This window comes from Genypterus blacodes, unplaced genomic scaffold (genome assembly GCF_046128005.1).
Source record: "Genypterus blacodes isolate CSIRO-AG114 ecotype Tasmania unplaced genomic scaffold, CSIRO-AGI_Gbla_v1 ptg000003l_1, whole genome shotgun sequence".
Classification (NCBI taxonomy): domain Eukaryota; kingdom Metazoa; phylum Chordata; class Actinopteri; order Ophidiiformes; family Ophidiidae; genus Genypterus; species Genypterus blacodes.
This window is the reverse complement of record NW_027466817.1, coordinates 8854492-8879883: the sequence shown is the minus strand read 5'-3', so window position 1 is coordinate 8879883 and position 25392 is coordinate 8854492. Positions and strand designations below refer to the sequence as shown.

General features: G+C 43.3%; 2 protein-coding genes across 3 annotated transcripts; one reads left to right on the top strand and one right to left on the bottom strand.

The window, feature by feature from the left end:
* Positions 1–421: 421 nt before the first annotated feature.
* On the bottom strand, positions 422–19615 carry tlcd2 (TLC domain containing 2). Its single transcript, XM_076138677.1, has 4 exons — positions 19199–19615; positions 18246–18328; positions 15759–15841; positions 422–4499 (listed from the first exon to the last, which is right to left on the bottom strand). Exons 1-4 carry the CDS (start codon positions 19375–19377, stop codon positions 4119–4121), a joined length of 726 nt encoding a protein of 241 aa, XP_075994792.1. The 5' UTR covers positions 19378–19615; the 3' UTR covers positions 422–4118.
* Positions 19616–19943: 328 nt separating this feature from the next.
* LOC142989063 (uncharacterized) lies at positions 19944–23955 on the top strand. Of its 2 annotated transcripts, XM_076138561.1 has the most exons (4): positions 19944–20667; positions 20818–20954; positions 21090–21252; positions 21407–23955. In XM_076138561.1, the coding sequence occupies exons 1-4, from the start codon at positions 20475–20477 to the stop codon at positions 22783–22785; spliced, it is 1872 nt and encodes a 623-aa protein (XP_075994676.1). In that variant the 5' UTR covers positions 19944–20474; the 3' UTR covers positions 22786–23955. The 2 variants fall into 2 exon arrangements, with proteins under 2 accessions (XP_075994676.1, XP_075994594.1); XM_076138479.1 differs by having other exon boundaries at positions 20818–21252.
* The last annotated feature ends 1437 nt before the right edge of the window (positions 23956–25392 follow it).

Genomic DNA, 25392 nt, shown 5'->3' with positions numbered 1-25392 from the left:
CACACACTCAAAAGAAAACACCAAATTTAGTCTTTTGAACTTTATTTTAACATTAAACAATTTGTGTTATTGTATACACATATAAAGTGGAATTTTAATTACAAAACATGAAAAATATATAAATCACTGTTATATTTACACAAACATTGATGAGAAACCTGATGTTTGATGCTGAGAGGCGCGCACAAGTTTGCTCTCACATCTACAGTCGCTGTGTGGTGAAGTGCACAGTGTGAAGAGGCTTAAAGGTTTGGAAGCCACAGAGAACACAATTTCACTCCACTATCACCACAGTAACAATAGAAGTGATGGACGGCTGTGCATGAGAAAATGGAGTGGTAGGTTGCTATGGTAACCTGACAATGCATTTCTTCTGATAATAGAGAGAAGAGAAAGGCTTGGTGCTTTTCCACAGATGTGGTGCCTATACCCGAGACGAACACAGCCTGGATCCCAACCGGAAAACTGGGACAGTTTGGGCCTGGGAGGAGCTGCTGACCTCAGGGAGACCACAGAACCTCTGACCGATCATCTACAGATAAACATTCTGTATGAGTTGTTGTTGATCCTTATTCCTTACACCCAACAGTATCACTCAGGGTGTAAACAGGAAGTCAGCGTTTGTGATTGGTAAACTATAGACACCTTGGTTCTCTTTTCCGTCACCAACTTGGCAGTGAGTTCAGCCTTAACATTGAGCGAGCGAATAGCCTGCTCGTCACGGCTTAATTTGGTATTTAAACCAATCAGAATCAAGAACACAGGTGTGCGCTGTAATCCTTTGCATTTTTGTTTACTTATATGACAGATCCAGGCTTGCATCATCACCTCGTCTATGGAAATGCGCTGGTTAAGGACCAGTTCCAGTTACTTAGTGAAATGAGAAACTGATCTCTCACTCATCTCTGTTCTTCAAACCCCCAACCTGAGTTTATTCATTTTAAACCCTGACGATGACCCGTAGGTGTAGGATCAACGCGATCTAATACCCAAACCAGGTAGAGGAAGAACGTACATGAGGATAATATCAGAGAAAGAGGAGTTGGAATGCAGGGAGCAGCACCTTTGCCCAGCTTATGGCCTGAGCTCCCACAGTGTGGTCACGGAGATGGAGGTGTACCCATATACCAAGCAACATCACAACACCTTCGCTTTTGGGTTATTCTGATAACGTTTCAGCCTCAGACAACACTTTTACTTTTTGCTAGAAAGTTCTTCAAATGTCACAAAGCTGTAAGCACTGCAACCACTTAGTTAAGCTGCCCTAAAGCCAACAAATAAAAACCCAACATGACTACGACTTCCAATAAAATCATGTCTTCACAACCAGCGGTTTGGAGTCATGCAGGATCACAGACGTCTTGGTCTAAGGACGAGTCCAGCTGGTCCTCACTGCTCCAGTATTTGAGTATTCGTCTGATACACGTGTTCAAGTACAACTTTATAGTCGTTTTTTGTGGCGCTACAATTGAGCCTCCACATGACGTCCAAGAAATCCAGTTGGACATGATCACACTACAGCACATGTAGTAGCTTTGTGCCATAGGAGTACAGGCCTACGATATTGACACAATGACTATGAATGTAAACAGTTCTGGTGGCTGAATACTCAAATACTCTTTCAGAAAAACCAGCAAGCTCTCAAAGCTTTAAAGCTCTGAGGAGTCACAAACATCTGGACTGGAGTTCTACGTTGTTCTGGGTTATTTATGTTTAAGTGCTAAAGCAGACAAAATGCAGCAAGGCACATCCTGTAGGCGCAGCTGTGATGGTCATATAGACGGCCTGCCTGCTGCCAGGGCTTGAAACAAATCATTTTCTGACTGAGTAGTAAATCAGGGTTTCTATAATCGCCAATCAAATCCCAAAGATGAGCTGTAAATTGGAGAATCACAAATGAAATCGTCACCGTTTCCACTTCTCAGGTTCTAGTTTGACTCTAATGTTGCTCAACCTTTGGGATTTAATCTTTATCCAAAACATTTCAGTAGAAACGCTGATAAACTCATCAGACGAAAAGAAATGAAACAACCCAAAGCTGCTCAATGCCCCACAACAACAACACAAACACAAACACAATCACATCAACATCACTGCCGTCACCACTGCACACATCTTTGAACATCTGAGTTCGTTTCTTCTAATCCACAACTTCATTTCGGACCAATAAACTAATTGCAAATATATACAAATTACCTTCCAACCATGTGATACACACAACGAAAGACACAACATGAATGCCTATAAATATTTCTATGCGCCATAAAAGCTGCCATGTGAGGAGGCAACCTGAGTTTGAAAAGCTTCTGGAACATTCTCTGCATCCACACGCGATGGAGACAATTTAGATTATTTTTTAATTAAGTTGCAATAATTCACAGAAAAAGTCTTTATTACCACCTAATTCTGGAAAACTTTGTTTTTTTTGGGGCCCAAACACTTTGACGTTGCTTTAGGCCAGAGACTGAACTCTTCCTCACTGTGTCTCGCCTTCCTCTAACATCTCAGCTGCTCTTGGCTGTGCTGAGGTCACAGAGGTCATAGTTCAGGAGTGCGCTGCCCTCCAGAGGTCAAATGAGGAATAACAACGCCCGTCAAAGCCACTGTGGGTCTGAAAGCTTATTTAGACTGCATATCATCACGGTGAACTACAGGAATGCACACAAACCAGGAGGCCGTTAATTAGAACATAAACTTCCTGCTGTCATGCCTGTCACATGTATGACACATGACATTTCACAGGCTTCATGTGACTGTGGGTCCCTATCGCCATGGCAACTTTCAAAAGCCAATGAATTTTGTAAACTTGTTAGCGTATCACAGTAAAGGCACCTTAAGCCAATCAGATCTGAGGAGTCCAGGCTATATTTAGGAGGTTTGAATATGTAAATGGAGAAAGTGAATGAGAGTCAAACTGATATTCAAAGCTGATTTCAGCGAGCAAAATAAATCTTACGAGCATTGGTCTCAGATGCTCTAATACAATTTGGTTAAATACAAAATAATGGCTGAGATTGTTTCGCAAAAGTCTAAATGTGATCATGTTTGATTCTACAGAGACTTAAGTCAGGTCAGGTTCCTACAGACTGCAGGGAGAGATGAGAGGCAATCCTTGGCCATCAATCAAAAACAAAAGTCCTGGATCGACGTCCTCGTACAGACGATTCAGAAATATGAGTGCAAAATCTCACAATGTTTCACTGCTAAACTGTCCAAACACCAAATCACCAGCAGAACAGATAACGAGGCTTTGGCGAAGATAACGTTCGTCTGTACGCCGATTTTCAGATTCCATGAATTCTCCAGGAATCTTCATCACCACACAAACCCTGAACAGTTCACCCCCCAGTCTGACAGGCATCAAACTGGAGTCACAGTTACAACTCTTAGTCTGTAGGAGCCTTGACACACACACACACACACACAATCTGTTACCACTGCTGGATCTCACAAATTTACAAATTATTAATATTTCTTAACTTGATTAAATTCTAGGATGGAGAAAGAAGAACCTGCCAAACACAAGCTTCCTGAGGTAGCAGGCGGTTTAAGTCGAGATTTGGTAAAAAAGAAAAAAAAATTGAAAAAAAGAAACAAAACAAGCTTCACGTCTGTAGTACTGCTGTGAAACAACAAGATAAAGAAGAAGAGAGGTCTGGATTACACCAACGCTGATTGGCGGTAAACAATCTTATATAGCACTGTGTATATAAATATAAGGTCATTTTACGTTATAGCTCTATTGGTAAGTTGTATTTGTATCTGCTGGGTTCATCTGATGAACAGCTTCGCCTCCTTACTGTACGCTACATTTGAGGACGGTTTTAGCAGAGACACCCTGTGGGACGATAAGGCGTGCGGCGGCGTCTTGTTAGACTTTGTTGTTCTTCATAAAGGGACGGATGTTCCGGTGTTAATGAGCTGCTAGTGATCAGGAATAACAGCCAGAGTTCAAGGAGACGCAGCTTCCAGCGTACTGATGAGTAAAGTATGAGAGAGAGAGAGCGAGGGGCAGAGGTCAAAGCTTAACCAAATGAGGCCACAGGGTGTCAGCATACAGTGATAAGTGTGTATATGAATCTAATCCTTCCTTCATCCCCTCCTCCTCTTCTTCCTCCCTACATCTCTTTCTCCATCTTGGTCTCGCGAGTGCTGCCCTTCAGGAAGTCGGTCCTGAGCAGCCGGTAGAAGAGGACGATGTTCATTACGGTCATGATGGCCAGGCCCACGCTGCCGAGCGTATAGGCCAAGAGGGGCACGTTGTCCCTGTTGAGCACCAGCCAGCGCGTCATCCAGGCCAGCGTGTTGATGCGGAAGACCACGTACGTGCCGAGGTTCACTATGCTGTTGACACGGTACAGGGTGCCCACCGCCATGCTGGCCATGCGCAGGATCTGCCGGAGGTGGAGGAACACCGAGTTAATCTCCACCAACAGGGCGACCACGGCGAAGCCCACGTAGCGGCACGTCAGCACTGAGAAGCCGAAACAGGTGATCACCTACAGGGGGAGACAGAGGAGGAAGATTGCAGTGAGAAGGAACGTTACACATTTTTCAACCATATTCTAAAATTTCCATTACAAAGATTACAACTACTTGTTACTTAATTGAAAGTGTTGACTTGTAAATGCAGGATGAGCTGAGGCATCAAGACATGAAGTGTAAACTGACAGAAGGAGTGACAGTCAACTGGATGTTGTGTTTAATGTCCTGCTGAGGTGAAAGCTGAGTAACGTTTGGCTGTGTGGATCCTTTCATACGTCTCATTTGGCCCTGATACTTGCATTTTTTCCTTTAATAATGAGAGTTTGCCCTGAATCTTCATGTATAAAGTGACTGATGTATAAGTTTCTGTGAATCTGCTGATTGGGATGCAACTACTAGAAAACCTCCACAAGGTGGCAGCAACATCAGCGACAATCAATGAGCAAGGAGAGCCAGCAGAGGATCAAACAAATAAACGCTGATAATCGATCACAGCCAATCGATAATATCAAATAATACCAATCAATAATAGATTCAAAATACACACTATAATAATAATTATGATAAATTATTATACATGCATATATACAATATAAAAGATTAAATTAATAATTGAAGACAAACAACAAACAAACATTTTGAAAGGTATATTAAAAGTTATTAATAACAACATATAACCAAAATATGATCAAATTAAAAAAATCATCAAATTCAATATTTTCAAGAGACTGAAAATAATATAAATGTGAAAGTATCCAGCCGCCTGTAAAGGGTCGCACTGAGCTCCAGTTCCAGATTTTCCGGCGCTGTTCGTCCTCAAACCAGTTTAACAGAGATCCTTGCTCGGCACTCCCAATCAAGGGTTACTACAGGTTGCCCAAGTCATGGCTCAATGGGGGGAGGAACTTGCATATGTATGTGTGTGTGGAGGGCAGGTTGTTTGGAAACAGAACATGCAATACACTAACATCCCTTGCATCAGTCCGAGCGTCTTCACTTAAAACTTTACTTCTTCAGATACTCAGAGAAGTTTCAACATTTGCTTTAAGCTCGAAATATCACAAACACACACACACACACATACACACCAACCATCAATCATCATCACCTCTGTCAGCATACAGTACATTTACAGTGACTAATGATGGTTTCACTGATGACAGCATCGCATCCAGCAGCACAAACCTGCCCTCATAAACCACAATGATAAGAGGGAAACAGATTCGGTCAGCAAGAGGCTGGGATTTCCAACTACACACACACACACACAAAGACACAGCAGGTGTGTGAGATCACACTTCGATGTTCTCCACTCGCTCTCCTGTGACATTCCACGACAGACGGACTCGAGCATTTGCAGAAGCTGAGCTGTAATTTGTAGTCTGTAATCATTGAATCTCCACAGGATAAGAAGCCTTATGGGTGAGGTAATGCAGGCCAATGTCACACAGCAGCACGGCGGTGCAATCGTGGGACAGTCACATATTAGAGAGTGAACCCGGCTCAAACGTTTCTGTTGCACCGTTTGGTCGTTTGGGTCGAAGCTTCACCACATTTATCTCACAGATCTATAACCTCCTTGTGTGAGTGCTGCAGTTGTGCTCCATGTTTGCGTTTCACCCGGCTGGATGAAGACAAGAACCCGGAGTGTGGCTTTAAAACATCCAGCAGCCTCTGTGTTTAATGTACAGATTCTATATGTACAGTAAACAACATGTGCAGGTGTGGTGCAGGCTGTAAAATCACTCATTCATGTGGGTTCAAGGCTCAACAAGCCTCCCCACCCTCATTTCCACCTGTGTGTACCCACCGAGACACACACACACACACACACACACACACACACACACACACACACACACACACACTAGCGTGGTCTTTACGATGGTTAATCTTTACTAAAATCTCATCTGCACTGCTGAAAGGTGCAGGAACAAAGCAGCATGGAGGTCAAAGCCAATCCGTTTGAAGCGCAGAGATAAGAGACTTCATGGTGAACTCTGTGAATAATCATTACTCACTCTGGAAATATGTGGAAAGGGGATTAAAGGAAAACTTTCACATTCTGAGGAGAAACTGGAGTAACAAATCGAGGTCACAGATAAACAACAGAGACCAAACGTTAGCGCAACATTCAACAATCAACAGTGTAACAGGACGTGCCGACATCAGGGACAAAGTGGGTACAAACCCTGCAGCTGATTGTCTTCCCTGTGCCGTGTGTGTGTGTGTGTGTGTGTGTGTGTGTGTGTGTGTGTGTGTGTGTGTGTGTGTGTGTGTGTGTGTGGACCCCAGCAGCAAGGAAGTGGCTTTATCTCCTCCATTCCTGTGATGATTACAATGAGGGGGGAACAGAGCGAGCTGGAGTCAAAAAACGCTACAACAACGCTTTATCTGACACCACAATGACAAACTGTGTCAAAGAGCAGAGCAGAATCAGGACGTCTCTCCACTCCCAAACTATGGCAGTGACCTCTGTGACCTCCCACCTTTGCCGTGTTGGAGAACGGCTGTGATTGGCCGCCGTTAACAGCTAATGACAGTTCGCTCATTAACTGACGAAGGTACAAACACTGATAAACAAGAATCTGACACAATAAAGCCTAAAGCTGCATCCATACATCACAGCCACCTATAGCTCAGTAACCTTCAACCTTCTCAAGGCTAAACGCAGTAAATGCATAAGCAAGGAAGGATAAACAGATAAGCGATAACTAAAAGTGACAAACATGACAACAGTGTGACAAAGGTGACACGTTTACACACTCTGCTCGAACTACACTTTGTCTCAGATGTAACAAAGAATGAGGTCTGAAATGATTCATTGTGTCTTAAAAAGCTCCTATAGATTTGTTCATTAACTTCTTATGCAAAAAAAAGACAGACTAGTCAACCTGGTGGTGGCGCTATAACAGTAAATTGTTAATAACTTCCGGACCTACCACAGCAAACTGGCAAACTTTGTGGCGATGGTGCAGCATCTCTGGTTTTGTGTCGGTTTCTTTGCTCTGCACTCGTGTAAACTCTCTGCTGCAGCCTGGTGCATCAAAACACAGTAAAGAGCTGAAAAACAAAGCGGTGTGTGTGTTTGTTCCCTGCATCCCTGTGGGTTCAATTAGATGTTCTTCCCTGCACCCTGGTGAGGGACTTCCTCCTCTTGCCCCATTGGGGGGGAAGGCACACTGGGTGCAAAGGTGGGAGGGGAGAAAATGGTGTAGAAAACGCATTAAAAACCTCATCGTCAATCCTATAACATAAGGACTAGCACGGGTCAGTGAGGAAGAGGAGGGAGTGGTTCAGGAATCACATGCTGTTTCCAACACGTCGGTGCAGACGGACACGGACACGGAGCACGGAGTTTAGAGTGATTGAAAGAGTTTGATCATCAGTTTGTTCTCCCCGTCTCAGGAGCGTGACTGAGCGTCTTCGTCCTCCTCTGGACTCTGATCCTCCCACCACACAAGAATGGCAGTGACTTATGCAGTAACCCAGGATAACTTACACAATATTTATGACTTCTACATACTTCTACACGCATTGCACGTCAAGATCCTCCCAACTCTATGTTTGTACTCAAATACCAATCTAGCCAATGAGCGTTTGAGTTCCAGCTCCACACCCAGCCTGCTGCAATCCTGCACCACTCCAATGGGAATATTGTTGTACTGTGAGTCATTGTGAAATAATTAAGAAAGGATTGAAATTCCAAGAATATGCTGAATTCTAAGTGTGTACAAAGTGCACATGGAAGGAGAGAGTGGGCAATAAATATCACCCGCACATACTAGTTTGGCAGAACACATAATTAGACGCTACTTTTCATTTTCCCTTTGGTTTCACTGCGTTTCCTCTCAGATGAGCTCTGTCACTTTAAATGGCTGCGAAACTAAATAGGAAACTAAAAATCAATAAAGGCAAAACAAGTGTTAAACACTGTTTGAACTTGTGTCTATTATTCTCAGATACTGTATCAAGAACACACAGTAACACACACAAACAAGCTCTACGTCATTCAGCATATTCACGTCAATAAAAGCTTGAGTCAGTCAGCAGGAATGGAAACCGTACAGGTGGGACCTGTCGGACTGATAAGAAGAATACAGAATAAGAACGGGAGCATGAAAAGAACAGCGGGCGGTGCAGGTAGTCACAGGAAGTCATTCACCCACGCATGTGTGTGTGGGTGTGTCACGCTTTGTCACACAAATAGCCTCCCTCCCTGGTATGAGTCTCAAAGGATGAGGGGTCAGAGGTCAGAACGTTGGCAGAGTGGAGTGTTTGGTATCAACTACTGTAGAAAGCTAGGAAGCGACTTTGAAGCTGAAGTAGCTAGGAGAAGTAGTTAACGACACTGAAGCTATCTAAGGGTCAAGATGAATTGATTTTGCCATTTCACAAGAACCAGAAAAATGTGTACAACAAAGTCTTAAGTCAAATCAGCAGCGTGTGTGTGTGTGTGTATGTGACAACCCCCCAGATCGTGTCTTCAGGAATGCGTCTTTGCACTCAAAGTAGAAACCACACACACCATCTTAAGAAACGTCACCATCAGCACTTTGACCCACAGAGGAGACGTCGCTCTTCAGTCACTGTGGGTTTCACCGCTTTAAACATGGGGAGCGTTTGGAATTATGATGTCGAAACCGTTTCAACACCCCCCTGCAAATTCCATACGGAACTGACGCTGAAACAAATCAAATCTAAAAGCAATAAACATCAGCCGCAGGGTTTCTAGACTGTTTTGATGATTAAATTACAACATTTTCCCATAATTGAGTAACAAGTAAAACAACCTTTACAACTCATTTGTCACTGTAAACTAAATGTGAATTCTAGCTTCAACAATCACAAACACGCAGCACTTCGCTCTCATCTCACAAACCGAAGCCGAGATGCTGCTCTTCTGCTGACTGAGGCCGTTTCAGAGCAACAAACTAACATCTCAGGCAGAGCAGCCGTGGGGGGACGAGAGGGTGGGACACACTTCGAAGGCTCAAAGTCTACGGCAGGAAACGGAGGCTGAAACATGACACGCTAATGATTAGATACACAAAGGGAGGTCAAAGTATAAGAGCACGCACGGTGGATGGCCGATGGCGGAGATCGTTGTGGGCAGGACGTGGACTGACTGATCACAGCAGGACTCTTCAGGCCTCGCTGTCACAGACATCTGCTCAGAAGCTCACAGGAAATGAACTCGGGCGACTCCATGAACTCATCCTGACACCAGACATCACGGAGCAGACCACTAACACGCCTGTTACTCTGATTCACTCTACACAGCGTGAAATAGTTTATAGCTGTGGGTTGCCTCACCTTGTGTGTGTGTGTGTGTGATGGTTTACGTTCTGCCTCTTTACTGTGGTTCCTAACATGCTGTCACATTGTTAACGCCTCATTCACACAACGCGGCTCAGGCAGGAATTTCACCACTGCAGGAACGTTGTCGATCGTAGCTGTACTGCTCCGTGATAAACACCTGTGCTGACTGTGCAACGAGAACACAACACACCGGAATATGCGCACACACACTCTCACTCACACACACACACACACACACAAACACCCTCTGTTGCTGTGTACATGCTGTGGTATTTCCACAGCAGTTTGATCTCAGCCAGGTTTGTCCCTCAGCTCTGAGGTGTGGCAGAACAAACGAACAGCGGTCCACCTCCGCCTCACCTTGTTCCTCAGCATTCTGATGTCTTTGGAGGAAACTCAAAACTCTCGCCATTGTTTTTTAAACCTGACAACCAATGGATGCCTCTGCAGACAGCATTCCTTGTTGTCACGGCAACGGGGCACAAACGGCACCATTTTTTTTTTTAAAGAGCCTTTCAGAGTGTTTTTCCTGCCTCCCGCCTCATTGGAAGGCACAGCGTGTGTGGGTGTGTGTGTGGGTGTGTGTGTGTGTGTACATGTCATACAACTGCCCTTTGTGTCCAAAAGCTGGCGGGCTGAGGAGGAGCTCAGACATCTGGAAGGAGCTCGGAGAACTGCTGCTCCTTCACGAGGAATGGTGCCAACTGAGGTGGTTTGGGACTCCAGGACGCCTCCATAGGGAGACATTCCAGGCACGTCCAAGAGTCCAGTTTACTACTACTGTCCAAAACTCTACTGGTCCAGGCTGTTTATGTGTTCTCTGTGCAGGGCTCCAATACTAACGTGTGTCTTTTGACTTCTGAAACTCTGCATTTATGAAATAAACAAACTCAATCCTTCAACTTACTTCCCGCTCTGCTTTAGACGATCAAACTTCAAACTGACTACTTTTTATATAATATTACTGATATAGTCTCTCTCCATCAATTTGACCATATCCTTAAATGTTTCTTGCACTTTTACTGTTATATTCTTGTGTATTCTACATCTATATCCTTAAGCTTTCCCACTCAAAATCTCAGTTGCAATTTGAGAAATGTCAGCTTTGCTTTTGTGAAACTACATTACACGATAAATAAATATTTGCTTAAATTATGAAGACAGTTTAAGTCGCGGCAGCAGCGTTAAAATTCAAGTTCAAGTCCCGCCAACGGCATTTTATGGCTGATAAACAAAGAAACAAGAGGCTGCCGTCGGTGGATTTTGTTGCCTGGTGCCTTTGCGACTTTCTAACACAACAACAATAGATGAGAAGCACAGGGGCTCTCATTGGTTTGTTGCCACGTGAGGGGGCGGAATGAGCTGCTGAGGAGGTGGGGGATGGGGGAGATGTGTGTAGGCGATAGAGGACAAGGCAGTGTGTGTGTGATGTATGGAGCAGGTCTGTAGCATAAAGATGTGCGGAGGGGTTCGCACATGTTTTAACAGAGCCCCTCTCAGGAAGCCAGAGGTACAGTGTTTTTGTGTGTGTGTGTGTGTGTGTGTGTGTGTGTGTGTGTGTGTGTGTGTGTGTGTGTGTGTGTGTGTGTGTGTGTGTGTGTGTGTGTGTGTGTGTGTGTGTGTGTGTGTGTGTGTGTGTGTGTGTGTGTGTGTGTGTGTGTGTGTGTGTGTGTGTGTGTGTGTTAGTAGGGAGCTACGGTCTAAGTGTTTAGGTGGAGGCCAGATGTCTTCCTGTCTGGATGTACACATTGAATAGGGAGACCCAGGAGGTTTCCCGCCAAAGTGACTGCCGCCACACACACACACACACACACACACACACACACACACACACACTCCTAAGCCACAGTGGTCACATTCCTTTAAGCTTCTGCTCCCTTTTCCATATTCCTCTCTCTGCGTTTATAAAGCGATCACAACCTCGCTGGCGTCTCTATTCGCTCTGTTCCATCTTACTTTACGTTCCACAAACACTCCAGCAGAAACACCGGACGCTTCGGCAGCAATTGGCTCCTCGCGGCCTGCCGAGGCACTGTTGACTTTGGAGATGTTAAGATGCGAGCCTGGCTCCATGCGGTTTGTGGAAGCCAAAGTGTGTGTGTGGGGGCAAAGAGCAGGCGTGGCACAATCCACAGCCCGTGGATGGATGGAAGTATCTCTGTGGGCTGGCTGGTACAGACTCAAACATTCCATACATTCTAAATCTGTTGCTGCTGAGGAACATCAACAGGCTCAGGCTTCACAAAACAACATAAGGTTAATTTCACGCCAGTAAGAGTTCATACAGAACACACGCCACTTAGATGATGAGGTCACATGTTCATGACAGGCGTAAATGCTTTTTGATTTGGACCGAACCAGTTCTAGAGCAATCACCAGTCACGTTCAGACCACAAGCGGACACACTCAAGGATTCGGCCGAGAGCTCGTCCTCCATCACGTTTCGCCTCAGTTTTTTTTGTCCGAACCCAAGCAAACAAACTGTACCGACAACAGAAGATGCTCCCGCCTCCATAAATGATAAGATGGAAACTTTTACGTCTCCTTCACATCATCTTCATGTTTGCCTGTGCTGCTCCTTGTTGGTTTTATTGGCCCAGCATGCGGATGATGGCAGGAGAATCAGGATCTACGGAGCGGGAGAAGGATGTCAGGTGTGGCCTTCCAGCACCTTCGTGACAACTTCAAAACCACATTCAAATACCAAATGAGATGTGGGCTGTTTGAACATTATCTGTTTGAAATGTTAAGTTGACTCGCTGGAAGTCACAAGTCTTTCTTCATGTTGAGTCTCAAGTCAACAAATTTGTCACTGGAGTCACTCGCTCAATTTTGAAAGTGGCCGTGTGAGTGGACGACAGAGGAGCGGAGGCGATCCCCAAACAGCTGACTGACCCGTGACTATACCGAACTAATGCAATTCCATGTAACCAGAGAGGGATGAGAGACATTAACCAGGGAGGCTGAACACCGAAAACAAGCTCATGTGAGGGAGCAAAGAGGACAAAGAGGAACGGCAGGTCACTCTGACCCGCTCTGGATCTTCACTGCATGTTACTGAAGCAAAACTCCTCCAATACTTCATTTCTTTACCACTAGAGATCAAATGTACTACAATGTTTCTACAAGCGTGTAGAAGTAGTAAATACTGTGTAACTTGGTCTGGGTTAATGCATAATTTACTGCGACTCATCCCCTCCCAGAGCAGCAGCATTTGCGAAGAAACAACGCTCTTCTTGCTTATGCGTGAACTTGACCGCTCGCCTGACTGCAGCCAGTAGATCTGCAGCCTGTAGATCTGCAGCCTGTAGATCTGCAGCCTGTAGATCTGCAGCTTGTAGATCTGCTCCACGAATCCTGTGAGTTTGGCAGAGTAGATCTACAGGCTGCAGCAGCTCGCCAATGTCACGCACACGGAAAAAAGAGCACAAATCTATTTTACGGGTCGCGGCGGCCTCATGACTGACGTCCACGCCCTTGGCTACGATCCCCACACTGTTGATGCGACGGTAGCCAATCACAGCTCGTCATCCGACTCATTCGGAAGCTCCATTTTTCCAAGGCAACAGCAAACAAAACCATACAGACAATGAAAACAACTTGTGATCTCTTTACAGGCTTGTACAGCTTGTACATGTTTGGTTTCATCCCCTCACACTGCCTGTTATCTGTTGGACAGTGTACACACTAGGTGCATCTCCTCCTATTTCTGGCTATACTATCAGGACTTCCTGTTTTCCAGAGGAAGTGAGCGGTTACGGCAAACGGGGTCTCGTCAGGCCCGAGCCGCATGTTTCAGTCAGAAAGAAGAAACTGGAATCTCCACTTCAGTCAATAAGAGGGAGGAAAACTTACCATGGAACGTTTGACTTTGTTATTCCTCTTGTCCTGCAACCACGCGGATCCATGAAACTTGAACGTTGAAGCAGGCTGTTTAGTTTCTCACGTGTCACACAGAGACAGAAACTCTTCATTTGCATTCTTAAGATCTCGTGTGATAGTTTGATCGACACGAGACGATCCGGTGCAAATGTCTCCTATCAGACAGATCGGACAGACACGCCTCTTCAGTGGAAATCTGACAAATTGAAGCCTTGTGATTTTGATAAAACGTGTAAACATCAACAACTGTCAATCATCTTTCCCTCTGCCCTCAAGTCCTATCCTCCCATCTTAAGAGACTAAAGACGTTGAAACTTTGCACTTCTCTAATAACTGTGAGCTTCGGAACGTAACTTTGTTGTCAGGATGAGAAAGAGAGAGAGAGAGACATTGAGAGTGAGGGGAAGAGAGAGAGTGAGGAAGAGATCCAGCTGACAGGCAGTGAGCTGTTTGAATGTGAATCAGGGGGACGGTAGAAGTCCCCCGGTCCTCCCACAGTCTGTTGACAATCTGCAGCCAGCTGGACGCCCCACAACTCCCATTCACTGAGTTCCCAGGAAGTGAGGGAGAATATAAAAACAACATTTCAAGAGAAGAAGAAGTTCCTCTGTCCTCTCTGAAGCTTGTGGACACCAGAGAGGAGCCTGTGAAGCAGAGTCCTCCTCTCACAAAACAGGCAGAGCAGCTCGGTCCGGCTCTTAAAACCTACCAGGACCCCGAGGCGTCACAGGCACACAAACATTAAGTCACTTCAAGTGAGCAGAAGGAAATGAGTAGAGCTGAGGGGGTCTTACGTGTTTCTGTGCTGTTCACTGATTGGACACAACATGGATGTGCGACAGTAACTTCAACTAAATTACTTGCATACATACTTCAAGCTTCATTCAAAAAAGTTGTAGAGTAAAAGACTTGTAATCAGTACTCGATAGTAATGGAATAGTACTGGTTGAATATGGGAATACAGGGCTGGAATACAAACCATCATAGCTGCTAGTATGTGTGACATCATCAATCATGTCCACATTCTCCAGACTTCCACTCACTTATACTTTTACAACGGGATGAAAACGAGAAAAACTTGAATCTCTTATAACAAGACAACAGGAACTAATCCAGAACATCTGCAGCTGAGCCAGCCAGATGTGGACAGCAGGATGAAGCTGCGTCGCGTCATTTCAGGTCAAGTTTATGCTTCCGTTCCACCGGCTAGAAGCGGGACTCAGCAAGGGGGAACGCCGACAATGAAACCTGTTCTTCCCCTAGTCAAAAACTTCCCGCCCATGCCCACCCCCCATCCTCTCAACCAACCAGTCAAGCCTGATCGTCGTGTTGTGAAAGATGACGACGCTCGGATGTTGATTTTGGCTGTCAGAGACGGCGGTACGGTTTGGGGAAAGTTGGATGACGAGACTGCAGACGGGGCAGGGTTCAGCTTTCTTGAGGCACAAAAGAATGCTCCTATGGGAACTGCTGTCTCTTTGTTCCTCCCTCGCTCTTTGCAGCTCAACAAGAAAGACGAGTATTTCATCCTTCGAGGAAGTTCTTGTATGTGTGTGTCACAGGGACAATGGCAGGAGTGACACCAGTGCAACATGTGTCCTTGTCATCCCCATGCATTCACACTGGATCTCAGTAACGCTATAAACGCCCAACATTCCATTTCTGAAACTAATAACCTTTTACAAATAGTCACGTTCAATTCAAGCAGACAGAATGAGTGTGAAAGCAGCGTTAATGTGAAGAGTGAAAGGAATGTAGTCATTTTAAAACAGATTTTAATGGTGTCAGGGATAAAAACACTCTACATTATTGATTTGAATGTGCAACCTCTTTATGTTAAACTTATTAATATTTTCAATAAATTTAAATATAAGTTATGCGTCGCATGTTTACGGGAAATACCGAATAAATTCAGATTAAAATACGAAGTTACAAAACAAGCTATTTTTCAATTTAATTAATTTTAAAGTCTGCTTAGGCCCCCAAACTGCTCGGGCCGGTCGTGCCTCTGTGACTGATGAGGAGGATAAAAACGTCTTTAATCGGACTGAAACTGTGGCAGAACTTACCACCGTGTGATGAAACAGAAGCTCCCAGCACAGACTCAGTTTCTGGTTCAGCACCATGTCAAGGAGGTCATGGATGAAGTAACCTGCAGGAGGGACACACACACACACACACACACGCATACACACAGTGTTTAGCCCACCAACTCACCAGCCTCAAACATTATTAATCACCCAAATCACCAGGCCCTGCTACCATGACGACCGGGATGACAACCGAGATGCGTCTTGGAGAAGAGCGCTATTTATATTCACCTCCCCCACCCCGAGTCCAACCCAAGCCACCCGCCATATCCATGGTTACGGCTTTACAGAAGACTGGAAAAATAATGGAGCGATGAAGATGGGGGGTGAAGGACTGGGGGGCACAGGAGTGTGTGGGAGGCTGGAGTTTAACCCTTTCATGTTGGAAATTTGACACCAGGACCATTCTGCATTTGCGTTTGTCTCACCGTCCATAAATGCACTCAACATGTTTACTACCTCCACCAATGAGATCGTGTTCATAGCCTTGTCTGTCTGCAGGACGTCTCAACAAGTCAACGAGGGATTTCAAAGTCACTTGGTGTGCAGGTCAGACACGATCCAGGGAAGAACTCAGTGAGGTTTGGTACTGGTCGGCCTGATGGTGGCGCTGTTATAACCACTGATACGTTGTGGACTATAACTTTTGAAACATTGACATAGGTCCAGCCATTTGAGCAACATTGTCATAGGCCACGCCCAATTGCACCTGACTAGATTTTCTGCCATTTCTTTGTTTCTCCTACAATTTTGGGTTAATTTTCATAGATTTTTTTAAATGTTTGGACCAAGCCAGAAAAATTGACATCTTTTCTATTTCTATTGTTGTTGTATCATTTTGCTGTAAATGTGTCAAAGTTGAGCGGGCGTGGCTCATTCATTAAAAGTGTGGTAGCTTCCCAGACAAGTAAATGACAAGATCACGTAACAAGGCAAACATTGAAAAAGGCCGCTAGAACAATTTGTATTGTATCGAGGTGTTAAATAAATAACCCACTATGTCTCCAAGCAACTGCCACTGTCTTGGTTCCTGCTAGAAGAGCAGATTTCCATGATTTTTTAAGGGTTCCATCTTCCCTTGTAGAGATTAGAGATATCATTAAAAATCGCATAACTTTTACTTAACTTCTGTGATTCATTTTACACATCTTCTCCAGGCCTACAAAACGCATTTTCTAAGTCACATTTCCAGGATCATTTACATTAATACGCTTAACCCACAACAAACATTAACCGTGTCTGGGTCTAGGTGCTGTGACCCGGTCAAACAGAAACCGCCTGACCTCCGCAAGTCCTTTCTAACGTCGCCGTGGCCTCAGGATCACACCACCCGGCTGATGGGAGGGATCAGGATCAGGACCAGCAGACAGCATGGATGACTTCCCTCCCTGTTACCAGCAGCCTGCATGCATATATCAACTCCTGTGCAGTTGCAGTTGTCCAGCGGTGATGTCACATGACCTTATGGCGTTACGCCTCGTGCCTGGGGCCGACCATAATACCCTCATTGATCTTCACATCCCAACACAACTCCTCGCTTTGCCAACTTCCAGGGCCCGACTTCCTGAAGGAATGTCAAAAATCCTGGGAATCCGACGAGAGCACTTGTTGCACATCACGCGTGCAATAAATTAGCGGTTTAACAGTACTTATGTGCATGTCAAGATGAATGAGAATGTGCCAAAACAAGTCTGCGGCTATTTAATCAATCGACCAATCAATCACAGGTTATTGGTAACGAACGACTCGATGAAGAGCTATTAAAATAGGGACTTAAACAAAAGAAAAACAGCAGGCACAAAGACCAACGCCTGCATGGATAGAACTCCGGGAACATAATAAGATAACATAATGTTCAAATAAAACACAAGAGGCCATAAAGCATTGGATAAGTCTTTAAATTTTATTGAATTAATCCAAAAGTATTCAAGTGTTTAATTTTGGTTTATGGGGAGGAGACCTTTCTATCTCTCACAGCTGAATCAGGCATGTTGTGAGTCGGTGCTGCCAAGATCTCTATTGGCTAAATTCCAGGACTCCGGATAAACAACGAAACACACACAGACAGGCCAGTGCGCACAAACACACAAACACACCTGTTGTGGCGTGTGTCACAAATTGCAAAGCATGTATGGCTTTAGTACCGTTGTCATGTAGTATGATGTGAATTTTGGCCTTCTGTGTTTTATCAAAGGTGGATGAAGTAACAGCATCACGCACATGTAAACATGGCACATTGCGCAATCAGAGCATGATTACCGTCCACTGAGTCCGGACACGCATGTGGAGGCGATTTAATCTGATAACAAGTCCAGTTATTTGCAATTGCATAATCTTGGTCCATTATTCTGAGTAAAATGCACAATGATGTCAATCTTATCAAGCACCCCCTCCCTTGCCCCTCCCCCTCAAGGCCATTCAGAAAAAGGCCCAAACTGTAACCAACGACTGAATGCAGCTACTCACCAATAGAGACGCAGACCAAAGCGTGAGAAAACACAGAATGCGTCTCAATCAGATCTTCGGCCATTTGTGGGTGCACGAAGAAGCTGGAGAGAAGAAAGAGGAGATTAAAGAGAAACGGATCAACAGTGTGACAGTGATTCTCGTCCTGTCAGTCAACACGGCCATGATCAAACTAAGACTTATGCATGGTTTCTAATGTTTTACAAAGCATTTGATCAACGTTTGTAATTCTATTTTGTAGTTGTAGTTGAATTTGATCTGTTTTGTGTTTTTAATCAAACATGTGAAGTTGTTTGGTTCAGGCTCGTTTCTATAGAAAAGCACAATGTAATGAGCTTAGAAAACTGCTTTCAAAGATAAAAAATATTGTTATTAATTATAGGCGTCGTAGTAAAAGACTCATCATGGACCTAAATTTGCTGATTGGTGCAACAAGTAAAGATTACACTTTATATAAATCAAGTTATTTAAGTCACTTATGTGTATATTTCCATAGTGTAGTTTATTCACAAAGTAAAGAATAGAAACCAAATTCAGATGTGTGTAAATTGAAATGATAACCCCGGAGATAAAAGCATTGCATTTTGTTTAAGACTCGAAATTTAAAGTTCGTGAGTCCGTACCTTACAAAACCACCTAGTCCCACCTGATTGTTGTTGTCATTAGCTAATTATAATTACACTTGGGATCCGTCTGTAGTGAGATTTCACAGTGGGCAGCAGAGTGGCACAGATCTGATCAGGTAAACAAATTCCAAAATCTAGAGTCGAGTCTAGAGTCGGAATACGATGGAAAAACATCCCTATAAATATTCAATAGTGAACATTTGGCGCCAACGCCTGCATCCAAAGATGAAAGCGTGACCACAGAATGAACACCATGCGACCTCAAGTCACATTTTAACTAACTTATACATTTGTATTCTTTCTGGTAGTTTATTCGGTTAAACTCACCACGTTACAGCCCAAACGGCGGTGATCAGACTGTGCACGAAGGATGCGCAGATATTACTCCATTTCCATTTGTTCCTGCAGGCAGACTCTGGGGCGGGCAGTGTGTTAGCTCCAGCGTTCACGAGTCTGAAAAAGCCCACGGAGACCCCGGTGGTCACGATCACTGAACTCAAATCCATGGCTCCAAGTTTCTTCAATGTGGTCCGTGAACGCCTCAAAAGGACCACCAGCAGACCACACAAAAAAAGAGCTTCAGGTGGAACCAAACCGCGGAGACAATCACGTTACAATCCCGGTGTTTCCCACTGACACTCGCCGGGTTATTCGGCTGTTCTGAGTGCTGTGGGCTCTGTGCACAGTTGTGAGAGTGTGAGGGTGTCACGCGTGGTTTGTGTAACTCTTTCCATCAACACAAACCAAACATCATCCTCTCCCCGCCCTACTACAGGGGGCGTGGCTACAGACTGATACTATCGCGACCGTGGTGTGATGCCTTCATGTACAAGCGGAAATTTTGCACGACAGTTAATTGTTATTGTACATTTTCAAGAATAAATAAAGCTCATCGTCAAATTTGTTTTTATTAAATGATAAATATCCTATTTTCTTTTCTTCCCTGACCTATTTAATTATATACAGTCTGAGTCTACATTAGAGTCTCATATTGTCTCTGAACCGTGGGAGGCGAGCAAATTGTACAAACTACGAAGAACACATGAACGCACCTCGGCTTGTCTTCCTCCTCCTCGTTTCATAAACAGCGATGGCTCGCAAATTACTTCTGCCATGGCTGTGTTTCTGCCTGTGTTAGTTTGTCTGTCTGTAGGAAAAATGATCAACCCAATTTTTAGAATATTACTATTTTGTCACTTATTGCAGCTTTTACTGTATAGTTTATTCTATGCGGTTGATTTTTGGGATAGCCTATCAGCAAGCGGAAAAACCTGCACGTATCGGTGTTTGGTGCCGGACTGTTATTGTGTCAACATCTTGCCGGAAGTGATTTTGTGACTGGCTGACTGTGGTTTCTGTGAGGAATCATGAGGTTGTGAGTCCCCTTCCACTGCTCCTACCGCAGGAATGAAGCGTTAGATCATCTCTGTGTGTGGATAAATCTGAACGAACAGCGCCGCTCCTCTTTTTCATGGCGCATCTTCCGAAAGTCTGCTTAGCGTACTGAAGTTAGCTTGGCTCGCTAACCGGAAGTGGACAGCCGGAGGCTGAGCGCTAACAAACAAACAGTTGGATATCTAAAACTTTCTGTGATCGTGTCAACATGTCTAAAGTCCAAATGCTGAGGGCGCTGGTGGATCAGCGACAAACTGTGTCTGTTGAAGAAATACTCGAGCTGTTTGAAACAACGTTAGCAGAGTACGAAGCGGAATTAACTCAGTCACAACAAAATAAGCTTCGTTTACGAAAAGTGCTGCACGCCGTTTTTAACCCGGAAGTCCGGCTTCACAGAGCAGGTAGTTTCACTTTCACTGTTTCCTCTCACTTTGTTCAGAGTCATTTTAAACAATAATCAAATCTCCAGTATATTTTACTTAAAAAAATGTTTTTGCTTGACGTTTTAAGTTAACTCACAAGTTGCATGTGTGTTTCATTATTTCTTGAAGACATCCAGCAGATGTTGGTGCAGCAGGAGTGGAGCCCAAGTCTGGACCGGTTGGAGTCAGAGCCCCCACACGTGAAAGAGGAACAGGAGCAACATTGGAGCAGTCGGGAGGGAGAACAGCTTCAAGGTCGGGAAGAGGTGGATAACACAAAGTTCTCACTTATTGTTGTTCCTGTGAAGAGAAAATACAAGGACGACTCACAGGTTCATCAAAGTGAGCAAACTGAGGAGGACAGAGCGACAGAGCCTCTAAGCAGCAGCTCTGCTTTACAGGTGAAAACAGAAGCTGATGGAGAGAACAGTGGAGGATCAGAACCAGCCAGAGACCTACATTCCAGGAGTTCACGATCCGAGTCTGAAGAAAATAAAGACGATTGTAAGGAGACCAGGGACAATTGGTTAGGTGTCAACATGGGACAGACTACTGGAAAGAAAGGTGAGAACTGGTTAGATCGACTAACTGCTTAACTCCCAAATACATTTGAGCTTTGCCTGAGTACATAAAAACAACTACAATTCTTTCATTACTTGGTTGAACATCAAATCCTGTTTTTCCATAATGTGTGTGTTTGTTTCTGTATTTCCCGAAGACATCCAGCAGTTGTTGGTGCAGCAGGAGTGGAGGCCCAGTCTGCGCCAGTTGGAGCCAGAGCCCCCGAACATTAAAGAGGAACAGGAGGAACACTGGACCAGTCTAGAGGAAGAACAGCTTCAGGGTCTGGAGGAGGTGGACAACACAAGGTTCTCATTCACTCTTGTTCCTGTAAAGAGTGAAAATGGGGAAGAGGAAGCTCAGTCCTTGGAGCTTCTTCAAAGCCAAACTGAGGAGAACAGAGAGACTGAGCCTCTGAGGAGCAGCTGCTCAACTGAACAGACTAAAATGGAAATTGATGTAATGCACTATGGAGTGTCAGAATCACTCAGAAACTTAGATTCACACAGTCATTTACAACCATCTTATGATGAAGAAGCTTCAGACTGTTCAGAATCTGAGACAGATGTCAGCGATGATAACTGGAAGGAGGGTAGGAAACCTCAGCCAGGTTTAAACACACCAGAAAATAATGGATTTTATGTAAGTGATACTGGCAGCAAATCTTTTAGCTGCTCTGAGTGTGATGAAACATTTAAATACAAACAAACCCTGAATAAACATATGAGAATCCACACAGGTGAGAACCCATACAGTTGCTCAATTTGTAGCAAAAACTTTAATCAAAGCGGATCGTTGAAAGTACACATGAGAATCCACACAGGTGAGAAACCATATAGCTGCTCGATTTGTGGTAAAAACTTTAATCAAAGTGGACTTCTAAAGACACACATGAGAATCCACACAGGCGAGAGACCGTATAGTTGCTCTATTTGTAGTAAAAGCTTTAATCAAAGTGGTCTCCTGAAAACACACATGAGAATACACACAGGTGAGAAACCCTATAATTGCTCAGTTTGTGGTAAAAACTTTAATCAAAGTGGACCGCTGAAGGCACACATTAGAATTCATACGGGTGAGAAACCCTTTAGCTGCTCCATTTGTGGTAAAAACTTTACTCAAAATGGAGATCTGAGGTTGCACATGAGAATCCACACAGGTGAGAAACCCTTTACTTGCTCAATTTGTGGCAAAAACACCACTGCAAGTGCAGTTCTGAAGAAACACATGAGAATCCACACAGGTGAGAAACCATTTAGTTGCTCTATATGCGGTAAGAATTTCACTGCAAGTGGAAATCTTAAGTTACACTTGCGAACCCACACTGGGGAGAAACCATTTAGTTGCTCAATTTGTGGTAAAAACTCAAATTCAAGCGGAGATCTAAAGAAACACATGCGGATTCACACAGGTGAAAAACCATTTAGTTGCTTAGTTTGTGGAGAGAGATTCAAACAAAAACAACATCTCAAAAGACACATGTCATCCCACACACAGCAGAAAACACTTAGCACAGTGTCTGAGGCTCAAGCTTGAAATAGAAGTTAGGGGTTGCAGAAGGAGGGTCGTTAGTGAGAGCAGAAGGAGAAAGTAAAGCTGTACACCTGCTGAAATAAATGTTTCGTCTGTGAACACTTATTTTGGTCCACAAACAGGATTAAAATTATGATTAAGATTAAGATATTTTATTCTTGTCATGTTGCATGCAATTCAGGGCAATCACATGCAATTGATATTTGTCTTGCATTAAAGACATTAAATCAATTAAAATAATGACAGTGAGAAAACTAAGTTATAAATCAAAGTTATAAATGATATTTGCAAAGCCCAAAAAATAACGGTAACTACTCAGCACGCTTGTGTTAAAACCAATATTTTCATGGATAAGGAAGCCTAACAAGGTAACGAAGAGATGAGAAACAAATTAGATGAAAGCTGATGGTTTTTAGTTTATTTTACAGCTGATTTAAGTCATGGGTCAAAACCAACCCGTTAACATAAGAGATGGTAACAGAAAGCTAACACAGGAGGAAGGTTAAATATAGTTGCACTGTTGTGTCATAAGACAAGTTCTCATGTCCCAGGTAAAAGCCAATGAAAATCAGCATGTTAATGATATGCTACATACCGTTGATAATGCTGGTATAGTTACTTTATTTTACCTCTTTCAAATTTACTGACAATATAAAACAAGAGGTTTGGTAACCTGTCCTGTGACTGGTCCATTATAAAGTTTGCTTGCAAATCCAGGAAGATTTCCTTTGAATATTTGTTTGAGCCAATCAGTGAGTGTAATGGAAAAGCGTTCAACAGGTTTATTTAGCCAAACTGAAATGATAAAGTTTCATATTATTATTATTATTTTTCCAATATTGACCGTTATTCATGTGTATTAAATAAGATGCAGTTCACAGTGATATATATTTAGTGTGTAATGTTTATGTAATATTATGGTAGCTGATTCTTATTTATTAGATAGATTTACCATATTGTTTACAGATATATCAGTCCGATTACTTGGATGATGTTTATTTGTTGTGATAATAATTGAATTAATGTGGACTGGCGTCGGTTATTGTTGGACCATTTATGAGCTTATGGCGCCCTCTAGTGGTCTCACCATACTACACTCTTATGAAACGGCATTCCTGAAGTTACCTAATGAATAAAGTTACCTACCTGTAAAGAACATGACTGGAAAATGTATGTTTCCTAATTGATACAGTATATTGTCAATGTAGTTTATTTATTTTATATATATATATATATATATATATATATATACAAAATATATCATTTCATTGTAATTTTGTCATGTGTATTATCTTTGTCATTGTAGAACACACAAGCACACATATGTATGCATGTTGAGCTGTTGTTTGGAGCAAATAAAGGTTGAAATGAGCGGTTATTATATTTTTTTATTATTATTTACACGAACTATGTCGGCGCGGCGGAGGAAACTTAAACTCTATATTGTGAGGGGGGCGGGTCAGACACCATTTTGCTGCTCCCCCTGTATGAGTCCTGGATGTTGGGATTGATGAGGCCATTACCTGTAGCTGTGACCGCAGCTGTATCTTCATCTCGATGCCCGATGCTAACCCAGCTCGTCTTTTAGGTGAGCTTTTCATGGCCTCAAGTCTTCGTTTTTGCTTAATTACAACATAAACTGAAGACTGTGTGATTTAATAAACGTGTATTGGACGCGTTCGCTTAATGTTGATAAACCGCCGTGATGTAACCCCGAGCCCTGTGCAATTTGACAGGGGATTATTTTAAAACTCATGAAACACACACTTTTGCACACATTTAAGATATTCACCGTCTTTTGAGTTAATATTTTCTACAAAATTAAGGAATTTGTTATTATAAAATGAATACCTCAAGTTTTGCACAAATGTCTGGATTTTAGAAAACTATTTTTGTCGTCGTCTTTGTTTTTTTGTTTTTTGTTTACATTTGTTGGGTGTAAAGCAACAGTCAATGAAAGTATTGCATAACTTCGAACAAAATAAGATTTGACCATGAAGACTTAGATAACTTTCGAGCGGTGTATTATCCTGAGTCACCACTATGTGACGTTGTTGCTCTACTTTTCCACCGCGTTTAATTTTTTTTTTTTAAGTTTAATTATTCGTCTGGATATTCAACTAAACACTGAACTACAAACACTAGATTATCTCGAATAAAAACCTCGTGATGTTTATTAAATGTTTGAAACTCTGAATAATTCTAGTTTTTTTTATCTAGGTTTGATCATGTTTTTCTCACGTTGAGAACAAGCTATCACGCATGCGCACAGAGCCTCCGTATGCGGAAGTTTGCAAAGCCTTAACTTCTAAATACGAGATTATATATTGTAATGCTGTCATTGGCGAAGATGCGAGATAATAACGTGTTAAGCGACTGAGTCTTGTTTCGTAATGACGTTGTTGTCTTCAGATTCAGATAATTTTATGATGATTTGCTGAAATCACCACAATCGTGAATTTATTCCCGGTGCATGATGGGACACCGAAGGAAACATGTTATTGTTTCAGTGTTCATCCCTCTTCTTAGTTTGTAACAACACGTATCCTCGCTTCCCTCCCGTGGCCATTACAGCAAGCTTACGCTTTGTTGTAATTGAACTGCTGTAGT